This window comes from Arachis hypogaea, chromosome 18 (genome assembly GCF_003086295.3).
Source record: "Arachis hypogaea cultivar Tifrunner chromosome 18, arahy.Tifrunner.gnm2.J5K5, whole genome shotgun sequence".
Lineage (NCBI taxonomy): Eukaryota > Viridiplantae > Streptophyta > Magnoliopsida > Fabales > Fabaceae > Arachis > Arachis hypogaea.
The window spans coordinates 20,154,270-20,169,535 of NC_092053.1; the positions used below are offsets into that span (position 1 = coordinate 20,154,270).

The 15,266-nt window shown below is 34.0% G+C and overlaps 1 protein-coding gene across 1 annotated transcript; it reads right to left on the minus strand.

Annotated features, from left to right (window-relative positions):
- Positions 1 to 446: 446 nt before the first annotated feature.
- LOC112772725 (G-type lectin S-receptor-like serine/threonine-protein kinase At4g27290) lies at positions 447 to 4,612 on the minus strand. Its single transcript, XM_025817721.3, has 8 exons — positions 4,243 to 4,612; positions 2,877 to 4,165; positions 2,603 to 2,743; positions 1,988 to 2,148; positions 1,536 to 1,746; positions 1,196 to 1,433; positions 951 to 1,101; positions 447 to 849 (listed from the first exon to the last, which is right to left on the minus strand). The coding sequence occupies exons 2-8, from the start codon at positions 4,126 to 4,128 to the stop codon at positions 544 to 546; spliced, it is 2,460 nt and encodes an 819-aa protein (XP_025673506.1). The 5' UTR covers positions 4,129 to 4,165; positions 4,243 to 4,612; the 3' UTR covers positions 447 to 543.
- Positions 4,613 to 15,266: the final 10,654 nt, after the last annotated feature.

The window sequence follows — 15,266 nt, forward strand, 5'->3', positions numbered from 1 at the left end:
GCTGTGAATTTACTTGGCAGGTGTGGAGTGCTTGGTTAGCGATGTTTGGACAACAATGGTCTATTTCAGGGTCAATGCGAGAACATTTTCTGAGCTGGACAGAGGGACCAAGGAGGAGGGAGGATAAAGAACAACGACTGAGATGCTTTTGTGCGATTGTTTGGAACATCTGGCTGGAGAGAAATAGAAGGATATTTCAGAACAGGAACAAAGGTGTTGAAGATATCACTCACATGACTGTGTTGAGCCATAACGAGTGGAGTGGTGTAGACCCCTTTTGTTGTTGATGGCAATGCCGGAGATGACAGGGGGATTTTATATTGTTCTACTCTTACTTGAATTTTGTTGTTACTATTTTTCTTTATTTTGGTTGTTAGCTGATTGACTGCTCCACAGTATTGTGTTGAGCTCTTTCTTTTCAAAAAAAAGGACTAAACACTTCTCTATGTCATGAAATGCTATATTTATTTATTAATTATTATTGTATATTGAATTGGCTTATCATTGTGATAATCTATGAACCTATCAATTTTGAATCAAAATCTATCGGGGACAGACCTGAGTAGCTGTTAGATTATTAACAGACAGTAGTTTATTGTTGCTTGACGAAGAACGGTTACCAACCACATCTCTCTCAATAAAGAACCCTGGCTTCTTTGGCTGAGGCAATGCCCATTCACTACTCAGCATCGTAAGCACACACGACATGCTTGGTCGATCCTCGGAATTTAGTTGCACGCATAGCAGACCAACATGAATTGATCTTAGGACTTCTGGCAAATCAATAGAGTCTTTGATAGATGGATCGACTATTTGTAAGCACTTGCCTTCTGAGAAAAGTGTCCATGCCTGCATTTGTATATATTTCAATAAGTACAAAAGTTAGGATGATGCTATTTGGTTGGAAACTATAAATGAATATGGAGGACAAACAAAACACTTATGCTTACATGCCCAAGCAGATTAAAATTGTGATCAATATGGATGAATCCTCTGTTTCTCTTCCCGCTAACTATCTCTAACACCAGTACTCCGAAGCTGTAGACATCAGATTTTGTTGAGTATATCCCATCAACTATGTACTCCGGTGACAGATAGCCGCTGTGTAAAACATGAACAAACAAATTTGAATCAAGAAAAAGCTATTGCTTTCATTTTATATTCCTCTCTACATGTCATATAATTAGCCACTTACTAAGTTCCAACAATGTGCCTTGTATTTGCTTGGTTTTCATTTCCTACAAAGCTTCTTGCTAGTCCAAAGTCTGAAATTCTAGGATTCAATTCGTCATCTAACAAAATATTTCCAGCCTTAAGATCTCTATGAACTATTCTATGTCTTGAATCTTGATGAAGATAGAGAAGACCCCTAACAATTCCATTAATAATAAGAAAACGCTTTGGCCAGTCTAGAAGCTTTCCCTTCTCACAATCTGTTTAAAAGAAAATGAGTTGGACTAATTTTCTGATGAGGTTCTGAACAATATGTAATCTTTTTTAAATAAAAGGAAGAGTATGGCTCAAGGGAATCAAACCAAATATAAAGAAGTCCAAGCTTTTGTTGCGCATAAATTCATAAATCAATATTCTCTCCCCTGCTTGAATGCAATACCCTAATAGCTTCACTAAATTTCTGTGCTGAAGTTTGGCAATATGCATAACTTCATTTTTGAACTCTTGGAGTCCTTGGCTTGAATTTTGTGAAAGTCTCTTGACAGCTATTTCCCGTCCATTTTCCAAGATACCCTAGAAATTGTAACCATTGTAAGCTACAAAATATACATATTTAACTTGACATATATTTGCTTCAATTTTATCATTTCAGCAGAGTTATTGAAGTATTGAGTAATCTAGTTGTAAGATTTTTTTTTTCCTTTTGTTTTACTATACAAAGGTGAGATCTGCTACATATTGACAAGAACAAACTTGATCAAGAATATTATGCTTTCAAGACAAAGGGATCATACTTTTTTTTCCATTAGATTACCTTATAAACTGATCCAAAACCACCTGTCCCTAGTATATTGTCACTTGAAAAATTACTTGTTGCAGAAGTAATTGTGCACATATCAAATAAGGGCAGTTCCAGATCATCCTCATCATGGTGACTATTTATTGCACCTGATTCTGTTTCTTCTTTTATCTTTCCTGCAAAGTAGCATCTAATGAGTTAAAGAAAAAAGAAACAAAAATGTCTAATAAGCTCATTTTTCCATGCTATTATAACTTCTGCTCTTTCCCAATAATTTAAAAAAAAAATGATAGATGTAAATAGAACTACCAACATTACTTTTCTACCATTGTCAACAAGTACAAGACCACCATTACTGATTAACATTACTAGTTAGTTAGTTCTCTGTTGAGATTTTTATATAGGGTGGATGATGCTTATTAGTTATTACAGATTAACCACATTTCAAATGAGAGATATAACGAAACCATGGGGACAAGATAATTTTGTCATGTGACAAACCAAAGTTAAGCTTCTTGGACAAAGAACATATGTCTTGATCATAGGTTAAACTTATCCTAATCTGTAACTAACAGTTTGGATAATTTATATAAGAATCCAAGAATCACATAATTAAGATTGCTTAATTACCTTTGTGATACTTCTTCCATCCATAGATTATGAAGGCCAAGCATAGGATCAAAATTCCAAAAGATAACACACAGCTTACGGCAATGATAATCTTTTGCTTCCGTTTCTTGGACTTCGTTGATCTATTTTGTTCAATTGCTTCTGCAAAATGTTCATTTAAAAAAAAAAAATAGAAAATTTAAAAAACAGAGGAAATAGTGAGAATAAAAAAGTATGAAACAAATATTTAAGGGGAAAAAATGCAAAAGGGAAGAAAAATTCCGAAGTATAGTACCTACTTCTTTCCCTGCCATCTTTATATAAATATCTTCAACAGATGCATTCATCACTTTCATATCTATCAGATTACCAAACCAAAGTAAACAACCATTTGGCCCTTTGCTGACATCCAAAGCTGCATAAGCCATACAAGAGCAATCGTTCCAGCACAAGATCCTACAATCCTCAAGTCTCATGCTTCTATTAAACCGTGTCCCTTCAGTGTCTGGTAACTTTAGCCCCGAAAACTTCACAAACCCATCTGAATGATTGCAACTCAATGAAGTTCTCCTAACACAACCACTTGATGAATCAGTTGTATTCTGCACAAATCCATCCAAGCAATTACACATGGGAAACCTGGTTGTATCACAACTAGCATATGCTCCACAGTTTCCATAGTAATCACAGTAATCCACCGGTAAGTGCGAAATTCTGGTCCAACCTGTATTTCCAGCACTCCAACTCGCCCGCTGGCAGAATCCGTCCGATGTTATCTGAACCCTTTGATGCACTGAACTATCAACAAGCCAAAATACACTGTATGTTTCTTCCTCATCAGAAATTATGCTAAATCTAAATACAGAGTCATTTTTCAACTGTGGTCCCCCACTAAACTGAATACCATTCCATGATCCAAAACGAAATCTTTTTGTTGTGCCATCTCTTAATACTAATTGCGGATATCCATCAATCTCGACTTGATAGCTAAAGCTACCTGGAGAAGGATCATCAGAGCTTTTCCATGATGTTGCCCTCCGATTTAGTCCTGTAGCTAAGTTTCTTCCCAACTTCTGTCCAGGCAAGATTGTGTCGCCTGGATAGGCAAAACTTTGCCACACAAAATCTTCCGTGTCGCTATTGCTGTCATCCTGCACAACAAAATTCCCAGAATTCAAAAGCTTTGCAACCGGACTTCGTGCCGATCCTGTCGTGTTGGATGACCAGATAAGACTATTATTACTATCAAGAAGGACTAGAATTCCGGTGGTGTTGACCTTCAAAACCCCTGAGGAGTCAGTGAGGGGTGTTTCTCTGTTTGCAACCCATACTATTGCCTTTTTTGGATCTTTGTTATACCAAATTCCAACATAACGGTTCTTGGAAGTTCCAGGGCTGAAGAATCCCAATGCAAAGGTTTCATCTGCTGAAACTAATGTCTCACCATCACTGATAGATTGCAGTGTGTTAATTGTGTCTCTTGGAGCACAAAATGGTATTAAATTCAGCAGAGAGAAGCATAACAGGAGAAGGCTAAAGGCTTCCATCAATCGTTTATATTCTTCTTGACAGTGTCAATAATATCTATGAAAAAGCAGAAAAAGAGTTAAGTGACTGTATACTATAACGATGCTGTACGCTATAAGATATCACGGCCATACCTTGTAAAAGATTGACATTCATGGCATCTTTTCCTTTTCAGGTTTATGATAACAGGCGCAGTACATGAATAATGATAAAAAAAATTCATGTGAGTTAGCTTTCAGACATGAATTCCTTCTAGAGAGAACAACTTACACAATCTTCTTTGGACATGGAAAGTAGAGAATGGAAGCTTGTGTTGATAGTGTAAAACTTTCTAACGATATTATGTTTATACTTCCAAGTTCATACATAAAAATAATAAATATCCATGGGTATGCTTATTTACCGCTCCCATTTGTAATTTTTAGACTCAACTATTTATGTACAAGTAACTTATAGAAAAATATAGTTGGATACTCATGAAATTTAATTAAATCAACCACGTATGCGTTGAAATGTTGTACTATTTTCAATTTAAGGTATTTGAGCTTGACCTTTCTTAGGTAGCGTTTGTTTTGAGATACTGAGACAGAGACCGAGAAACTGAGACTCAGTATCGTGTTTGTTAGTTCAGAGACTGGTACTAAAATTTCTGTCTCTGTTTCTAAAATTTCAGTATTTCAGTACCTCTAAAAAGTAGGGACATAGGGGACTAAAATTTTTAGAGATAGAGACTGAAACTTTAATGACATTTTATACCTAAAATACTTTCATTTCAATTAATTAATTCCAATTTTACCCTTTGTGCAAATTAAATTAGAGTTTCATTCTTGTTTCAATTTCTGTCTCCTATTTTGCACTAAATAAAATACTAAAATTTATTTCAATTCCTGTGTCTTAGTCTCTGTCTCTTAGTCTCAGTCTTTCCATCTTTGTCTCTCCACCAAACGCTAACTTTTATTTTACTTGTTAGTCTTGCAAGAATGTACTAAGTCATCAGCGAACTTTATCCACAAGATTGGATATTTTTTTTTTTGGTGACTCACAAGATTGGATATTTAAATCTTAAGAAGTTCTTTTATAAAGTGATGAGTGTATCATTTATTACTCTCAACTCTGAAACAGATCTTGTATATATTCTATATTATTACTTATTAGAACATCTCTAATACTGGATCTAATTTAAATTTTATTTTAAATTTTATAAAATAATATAAATATTTGTGATACTATATATTATAAATAATAATTTAAAATTAAAAATAAAATTTATCCTTTCAATACTTAATTTTAGTTTAGTTAGAATTTTATATTATTTTTAATTATTTTATCAACATAATCTTTTGAACGATAAAATTTTATTATTTTTTATTAAGATGATACCATACCTCTCAAGTGATAATAATTTTATTTTATCAATCAATTCTAATACAGATTTCAATTATAAATCAATTTATTTTTTAAAAATAAAAAAAATAATACTCTAAAAGCACTCTATTAAGATGTTATATTATCTCTCAATGATCTTTTTTCCTTGTTTTCACCAAGACATAAACAACTAACTTTAAGTTTCAACTAACTAAACTTTAGAAAGATTTTTCATTAAAATAGAAAAAAAATATTTATTGAAAAAAAAAGTTAGATGATCCATATTAAAAGTTGGGGTTTAAATTTCGTTTTACGTAGGTAATATTATAATTATTTAATAGTCTATAATTAACTTTTGAATAAAATTCCGTGACAATTTACTCATTGACTTATCAATTTAAAAAATATCATAAAAAATCTAAAAAAAAAGGTTTAATATTGATTAAAATATAAGACAAAAGTAAAAAAAAAAATATTAGCCGGTTAGAATTCCTACGATACTATTCCATTCCATATATGAAAACATGTTTCTCAGTAAATTACTAAATTATCGTACAGAAAGGCTATGGACTACGGACAAGGAAGAAAAACTTGACAGTTCCGGTCAACCAGGGAAATGTTGACTGATATTAATTTATTATTTTATTTTCGATTAGATTGACCGATGTTATATATTTGATTATTTGCGGCTAGGTTAGTAATTTAGTCATTGGGCAACAAGAAAATTATGGGTCACGGTTGTCCTCAACCAAAACTGGAGAAAGAATAGTCAAGCATGTGCTGATGAAAATCAGAAATAAGTGTCCGTATACATTTCCCATATGGAAAATTTGTGTGTCTGTGTCATTTGTATACTCGATCTGCGGATATTTAATTTGGCAACAATGTTAGGAAACTAAAAAGGTATTAGCAAAAAATTAGCTAAATCTTTTTGGGTGAATCCAAAATTTTTATGTGAATGGTGTGGTGTTTATGCTAGACGCCTAGACATTAGGATATTTCTTTTCTTTGTAAATTGGATGGTTCTAAATCTATTTTCTGATTTATCATATTTTAGACATTTGGGGAGAGAAGGAGGATAAAGAAACGGAAGCTAATTGAATCAGTTTCCATGATTCACGCTAATATTTTAAATCATAAATAAATAAAATTAATTACTATATTTATAATTAAGTTGTTTTATTTTTGGCTGATTTGGAGTTGGTTCTATATACTTTTTCTTAATTTGGACAAATTCGTTCCGGTAGGGTTGTTTACTCGAGTTACTGACTTACTGCGGTTAGGATAGGATACGGGTTCAGGGTATACTCTATCCTATCTTATTCGCACCCCCAATATATTATATGATATATATGTAAAAGTTATGTATGTAGTGAAGAAAGTGAGTGTTGAACTCATAATCTTTCTCTTATAAAAACTTAAAATGACCATTAAATTAGTTGATGATCATATTATTTGTAATTTTATATTAGATTTCTTTAAAATTTTATTATTTTTAATTTTAATTTGAACTTAATTTTTTATTTTCTATTTTATTAATATGTATGAAATTTGAAATTTTATATTTGCTTGAATTTTTTTTATTTTTCTGCGGGTAAGGTCGGATAGGGTAGGATTTAGAACTATAGGGTGCAGGTAGGTTTAGGGTTGAGAAATTCTCAACTCGCGGGTAGAGTTAGGGTAGAGTCCAAACGAGTAAATACCCATAGTCGTCCCTGAGATTCGCGGAAATACCCAATGTGATCCTCAAGATCCCGATTTTTCCATTGTAGTCCTCCAGATAGAGCTCTGAGCACTCATAGTGATCCCTGAGAATTTTTCTGGTGATGAGTCATCACCGGAGCGCTGACATGGCCTCGGTTTGCCACGCTGGAGGGTTCCAAAATGTCGTCGTTTTGCTTTGGCGCCCTTAAGTGCCAAAATCGACGCCGTTTAGATGTTACTTAGCATGAATAATAGTTTTCTCTCCAATACAAACACTTCACTCATCTCTTCATGTTCATCTCTTCATCAATGACGTTATAGTAGGGTTCTATTCGCTGGGTTGAAAAAGTTGAGAGAAGAAGTAATCCGACCGAAAGTTCTTTTCGTTCTTCCCCTCCTTCACCAGAAACACGAGGTTTCGACATTGTGATCAGACTCAATGTTACCTTCCTTTTTTTACTTTGCATTTTCAATACAGTGTTGGTTGATGTTATGGAAGTTGTTAGTGTGATTGAGGTTCGGGAGTTTTGTTATCATTGTAGTGTCTAGGGTTTGAAGGTTGGCTGGAGTTTTTCTGGGGTTGCTGTATTTTACCCGAATGAAACAGGGATGAAACAGGGATATGGTAAACGACATATGCAAAATTGAAAAAAAATGTGTTCTTATGGTGTTGATTTTTTTTTTTAATAACACATTAGGCCTTCAAAATTTGCCTGTATTAAGTGAAAATTTTGAATTTCTTGCAGATGGAAGAGAGGTTGGACATCATGTTTCATCATGGGGGTGACTTCAAAAAGAATGCAGAAGGGATTATGGTATATTTTCCGGACAACATGGCCGATGCTACCACTATTGCTACTGCAGCTGCTGCTGCTGCCGAAGCGGCTGAAAAGAAGAAAAAAGATGAAGGACATCCTGCGCCTGAGCAGCAAGTCGAGCAGCCCCAAAACGATGGTGGCCAAGGTGATGGGAAAAGCAATCCCGTTTCACAACCCATGGAGATCGAGATATCTCAGCCATTTCCTTATGAGGAAGAGGCATCTCAACAGGTAACTGAAAATTTATATATTCACGCCTTTATGATTTAAGTGGATCAATTATATTTAATGCCAACTTTTTTCATATAGGATCATAATATGAAAAGGCATTCGAAGCTGTCATCAAGAAGAAGATCCTCTCTGCCGGCAACCTCTCCAACAGTGAATTCCTTGCAGGGTGTATCTTTAGCAACAGCAACAGCAACAAAGTTTGCCAACTTGATGAAGTTCATTCCAACATCCGGATTTAAGCCACCAAGAAAGAAGAATTGAAGACTTTAGATAAATCTGTATAGGGGCTTGTGTTTTGTGTAATTAGTCTTTTCCAATGGACAATGAATAAATGGTGAATTGTGATCCTTTAAGCTTTTTTGTGATGTCTTGCTTTTGAGGAAACGACTAATAGCAGCTTCATGTTCCTTGACTGCTTTCAATGGAATTTATCTTAATACACTATGCTTTGTGGTTTACCAATCACTTTTGTTGCCTTATTCAACCTTTACTAATTTTGGTTCATTTCATGCACAAACATAAATAACAATAATTTCATAGTTAACAACATTTTCATTCCATCAAGGCATCAACAAGCAGTTTTTTTACATCTATTGCTAATAGAAACCATAAACCACCAACTCATTCATCATTTACAATACAGGATAACCATCAACACTATCAATACAGACACAACTAACACTAACAACTGGGTAATCACTTTTTGCATATGGACATCCTTCTTTAACCCCCGAAGCCTCCAATCAAAATTCACCTTCACTTCATAATCATCACCACAAGATTCTGACTTATCAACCTGCTCCTCATTCCCAGAATCTGTCCAGACAAAAAGTCCGCACCATCTTTTTTCACTTGTTTGTAACCAAGAAGAGATCAAAGTTCAGATAAGAACAACAGAAGAATAGTGAGGTAACAACAATCATAACAACAGAAGTAATTTTTATAACTCACATTATAATTGGGGCAACCATAAAATAGTTTGTTCGGATTTGAAATCCGTACCAGACCATCTGAGAAACGGCCGGTAGCCACAACCGCACCATTCTGGTGGCTCCGATCTTCTGCTCTTTGTTGGCGTTCTCGTTTGGTTCCAGTTAGATGGGGAACAAACAGAGCTTCCACCTACAGTGCTACCACCACCCATCATCGACATAAGCAACAGCCCCAGATGGAAGAATGAGGGGAGAGTGATCAACAAGAAGAAGAGATGAACTTTATGAAAATTTGGGGATTTTGGGTTAGATATAATGGGAGGGACCAACGTGGGTACAAATTGGAAATTAGCCAGCTCAACTAGCCGTTGGGTCCTCCAGCGTGGCAAACTGAGACCACGTCAACGCTCCAGTGATGACTCATCACCAGAAAAATGTCCAGGGACTACTATAAATACTCGGATCTCTATCTGGAGGACTACAATGGGGAGATTGGAATCTTGAGGATCACATTGGATATTTGTGCGAATTTCAGGGACGACTATAGGTATTTACTCGAGTTCAAACCCTACCATACTCTACTCATTGCCAGCCCTAATAATAATATTTCATTGATAAACATAGAATGAGTTTTAAATGGGCTAGCCCACTAAATAGACGGGCTAATATATTTAATCTTTTTAATTTTTTATTTTTATAATATTTTAACAATTTAACCTAAATATTTCAAATTCTAAGTATAATATCTCAGGTTTTAACTCATTAACTTATTAAAAGAAAAAAGATTTGATCCAAAGTTGATATTTTGCCCGAAACTTGATTTATTTTGGTGTTTTAATGAAAAATTGTGTATTAAAAAAATAAAAAATAAAAAATTTAATGCATTGTCTAGTTTAGTTTGACAAACTTCTTTTAAATGGATCAAACTTTTATTTTAAAAGCTCATATATATTTGATGTATAATTGACCGGTCCATTTAAACGGCAGACATAAATAAGCGAGCTTAAACAATAAAGTTAGCCTATTTGACATCTTTAGTTTTAAGAATCTTTACAGAGTTAAGGATTGATGGTTGGGCTATGGCAGGAACATTTATCAGATTTCTATATATGTTTTTTGGGAGTTTAATTTCTTTACTTGCTTTATTAAATTGATATAGAAAGGTAATTTGTGATGCTTTTGTTTAGTTTTTATGTTATACTAAATTTAGATCTGCGCATGAATATATTAATTAAGGAAATGATCATGTCAACCCTGTTTTGATAATATTATTCTTTATATTATTTTTTTATATTGTATTTTATACAAATTTGTAAAAAAAAAAAGTAACAATGTCATCTTCTTATAAATTAATATAAAATTTAATACTACTATAGAAAATAAAAAACCAAATAATTTCAGCAGTTACCTTTATTTATTAATTTTTTTTTGTCTTTTATCAAGGTTTGTTATTTTTAAGTAGTTACTTTTATTTAATATTTTTATTTTTTTAGGTTATATTTAAATACTGTAAAACAAGAATAACACTATTAGATGTGTAATACAAATGCATATATAATTTTCAATAACTAAAAATAAAATTTAATTTTCTAATTGTATTTTTCATAAATTACGATACTATATATTTTTAACATTATTATTATAACTAAATAATATTAAAAATATAAAATATTAAAACGGTAAAAAAGTGAGATATAGGTGGCAAAGATAATATATAATCAATAAGCACAATACAAAAGAAAAAAAATTGTAAAAACATATATGTTAGTGTTCTAAAAAATTTATCGTTTAATACATGAAGAGTCAATTATTTAGCAAAATAAGGAAAAAAATTGATTATAAAAATAATTGTACAAAATATTAACAAGAATGAATGAGAGAAAGAGCAAGAGTAATGAGATTATGTGAAAAAAACATTAAAAAAAAGTGTGAAGAAGTAGATGTTAATTTATGGGATAAGTACGATTTTGGTCCTAACGTTGAGGGCCAGAATCGAAATCATCCCTCTTCTAATTTTCGATTTAAAATCATCCTTAACGTTTTTTTTCATATTAAAATCGTCCTTTTAATTTTTTTGGACAAAAATACCCTCACCACTACCAACATAATTACCTCCTTCACCACCACCACCACCAACTGCCACTCCACCACCATTATCAACATCATCATCAACACCCACGGCCACTCCACCACCACCAACACCATCATCAACGCCGCCTCCCCCTTCCCCCACCCCCACCCCCACCCCGCGTCCCCTCCCCCTTCCCCCCACCCCGCGTCCCCTCCCCCTCCCCGTCTCCCCCTTCCCCCCACCCCGCGTCCCCACCCGTCCCCTCCCCCTCCCCGTCTTCCCTTCCACCACCCCCACTCCCACCCCCCACCTCCACCTCTACCACCACCTCCACCTCTACCTCCACACAGAGAAACAGAAATAGAAAATCAACAAATTCAAGCACAAATTTAACAAAATCAAACAACACCAAACCAAGAAGCAGAAGCAGAAAGCAAGAAAACAAAAAGCAGAAGTAGAAGCAGAGGCGGCGAGGCAGAGGCGGAGGCGAGACAGAGGCAGAGGCGGCGAGGCAGATGCGGCGAGGCAGAGGTGGAGGCCAGGCAGAGGCAGAGGCGGCGAGGCGGCGAGGCAAAGGCAGCGAGACGGCGAGGCAGAGGCGGCGAGACGGCGAGGCAGAGGCGGCGAGGCGGTGAGGCAGAGGCGGCGAGGTGGTGACCCTGACTCTCGCGTTTCTCTCTCTGCTAGCCCTCGATGGCGACGGCTCTAAGGGAGACGATGAGCAAGGATGGCGGTGGCTCCTCGGACGACGACGCACGCGACGGATCCAGCAGCGGTGGGAACAGCCGAGGCGACAGCGACAGCCGCCGTCCCCTTCCCCCTTTCCCCTTTCCCCTTCCCCCTCCCCCCTCCGCCTCTCCCCTTCCCCCACCTCCACCCCACGTCCTTTCCCCTTCCCCCTCCCCTCTCCCTTCGTATACCCTTTGCCTGCCCCCCCCCCCCCCACACACACAAAATGCGTTTTCTTTTTTTTTTTTTAATTTTATATTTTTTTATTAAAGTAAGGGTAATTTTAGAATAAATTAAAAAATTTTATTAGAAAGGACGATTTTAAAATGAAATGCAACATTAAGGACGATTTTAAGTCGAAATTACATCAGGGACGGTTTCGATTCTGGCCCTCAACGTTAGGGACCAAAATAGTACTTATCCCTTAATTTATATAGTAAATATCAATAAAAGTAAGTATAAAAATAAGAGAATGAATTCAGTAAAAATAATTTGAGAATGAGTGAATGAGAGAAAATATATTATGTGTAGTTAATAATGATAATTAGTGAGAATTATTAATTATAATAAGGAAAATTCACCTAAATAAATTGTTTCACCTTTAAAATTATCCAAATGTATTGTTTTCAAAACGAAGACGCAAATACATTATTTTACCTATCTATAGAAATCGCTACTGGCAGTAGCGGTTTACACAAACACAGAATCCGTTGCTGCCAGTCGCGGATTACGTTGAGACAACATGAAAATTGCTGTTACCTGCCGCGGTTTATGCATGATTTTGGTTGGTTATAAATTGCTACTGCCAGTAGCGGTTTATGTGCATTGGGCCTCATGAGTAAACCGTTAGAGGCTATAGCGGTTTACGTTCAGTATGTGTGAAAGGGGCTGCCTATATAAACCGTAGAGGGGCCAAATGTGGAGGAAGAGTGTTATTCACAAATGGAGGAGGAAGAAATTTTTGTGGCTCTGGTCCACTGCTCTGGAAAAATTCAAAAGAGCAAAAGGCATGGTGTAAAATTCACGGATAGAGAACTGCTTAGTATTTTTATCCGATGATAAAAAATCCCCCTATCTGATGATAACAAATATCTTAAAAACATAATACAATAGTAAATAAAACATAACACTATAGAATAAATAACAGCCACAATATAAAAATAGAATAATAGCGAATACAACACTTCATAACATAAAAATATGAGTAAAACCCCTCCCCGGTCCCTAACCATTTACGAAATTGACCTGGCGCCCCCTCACCATTGGAAATTAACAACGCGGTCCTTAACCATTCTCTCCATGTGACCAAAAGGACCCTCTTACCAGTATTTCCGGTTATTTTTTACCTGAAAACCGACAAGAGGGTCCTTTTGGTCACACGAGAGAATGGATAAGGATCGTGTTGTTATTTTCTAATGGTCAAGGGGTGCTAGGTCATTTTCTAGATGGTTAGGGACTAAATATTTTAATAGTAGGGTTACACGTAGAGACTAAATATTCTTTTTAGATTTTTAGAAGTAATATTTGTTTCATTCAAATGTTCGTGATATGACGAATTAATTTTAATTTAATTTTACGTATTTTAATTTTGTTTATTTAGTTACTAATTATGTCAGAGAATTTAGAGTTTTCTTTATTTAACCTAAAGTTGAGTGAGTTTCTTCGATTTAATTTCCAAATGAACAAATTAGATTGAGGTATTTCTTTCTTGTTGCATCAAGAAATTGAATAAAAGATCAACTGATTCTCTTTGTATTCAATTTCTTGATGCAACAAGAAAGAAATACCTCAATCTAATTTGTTCATTTGGAAATTAAATCGAAGAAACTCACTCAACTTTAGGTTAAATAAAGAAAACTCTAAATCATCTGACATAAAATTCAAATTAGTAACTAAATAAACAAAATTAAAATACGTAAAATTAAATTAAAATTAATTAGTCATATCACGAATATTTGGATGAAACAAATATCACTTCTAAAAATCTAAAAAGAATATTTAGTCTCTACATATAACCCTACTATTAAAATTATGGTTGATGAATTTAATTTCACTAATAAGAAAAGCAGTTTAATTTTTCTAGAAAAAGGTGTATGGAATAATAATCTTGAACTAACTTTTTTTTTTAGGTTCAACAATATAGAACATACATGTCGTTCTTAAAACCCTAAATCCAAGACATAATAATGCTTAATCAACCCAAATAATTATCACTTTTGTGTTAAGTCTCGTTGTTAATGATTTCGTGCTATCTATTAAGTTTGACGTTGTTTACTCTCCGTTCACATGTAAAATATAGCAGAATGCATTAGATGCAAAACTTAAAACAATGCTTTTTTTTTAATTAATTTTTCAATTTTAAGTAAAATCCCTTCCCGATCCCCCACTATTAGAAAATAACAACACGGTCCTTATTCATTCTTTCTGTGTGACCGAAAGGACCCTCTTAATCGGAAGTACCAGTAAAAAGGTCCTTTTGGTCACACAGAGAGAATGGTTAAGGACTGTGTTGTTAATTTCCAATGATAAGGGAGTGCCAGGTCAATTTTATAAATGGTTAGGGACCGAGAAAGAGTTTTACTCTACAAATATAACAACCCAAAATAAAATAAATAACAAGCACAATTATAATACTTTGTCAAGTTAAAACAAAAAAATGTTCCACAAAATAATTGTAAAAAATAAAAAAGGACAAATCATAAAAAAAAGCACTCATATGACCTAAACAATAAGAATTCCATAAAATAAACCAACAACACATATAATAATATTCATTGGTGAGAACTAAATTCATTTAATTAATCATATTTGAAAATTAACGAAAAAATTAAGACTCTAGCCAAACCAACTAAACTAACATCCTATCATGAAAAATCTAATTTCAAACTATAGGGATCTATTCTTAATATATAAAAATAGATACATAAGCATGCACCACATTATTTTTGAGACATTTTTTTTCTCCTACTAATATCATGTCAGTAATATTGTTTACTTGGCACAACTTTAGAATTAACCACTCAATTCTTGCCAAATTAACTATTATTTCCAAATCAGCAAAAAAATAAAATATACAAATAAAAACTAAAAAATAGAATCCAATAAATTTGTAACCTCCAAATATGCTGAATTCATATTCCTATATTTATTATATCTTACCGTTATAAACAATACAATAAATTTATAACCACAACAATTAGTTTATAAATTAAAAGTTTAAAAAATGAAAATTATATTTTATTATTATTATAATTATGTTTATTATAATCATTTTAATTTTTGCCAATGAGTTATACCTCAAATGGTAT

Bases quoted from the DNA above. Each gene is read 5' to 3' on its own strand.
- LOC112772725 (XM_025817721.3), bottom strand. From the start codon at position 4,128: ATGGAAGCCTTTAGCCTTCTCCTGTTATGCTTCTCTCTGCTGAATTTA. The intron at 2,744-2,876 runs GTACTATACTTC...AACATTTTGCAG, and splicing joins GATGGCAGGGAAAGAAGTAG to AAGCAATTGAACAAAATAGA. The intron at 850-950 runs GTAAGCATAAGT...ATACAAATGCAG, and splicing joins ATTTTAATCTGCTTGGGCAT to GCATGGACACTTTTCTCAGA.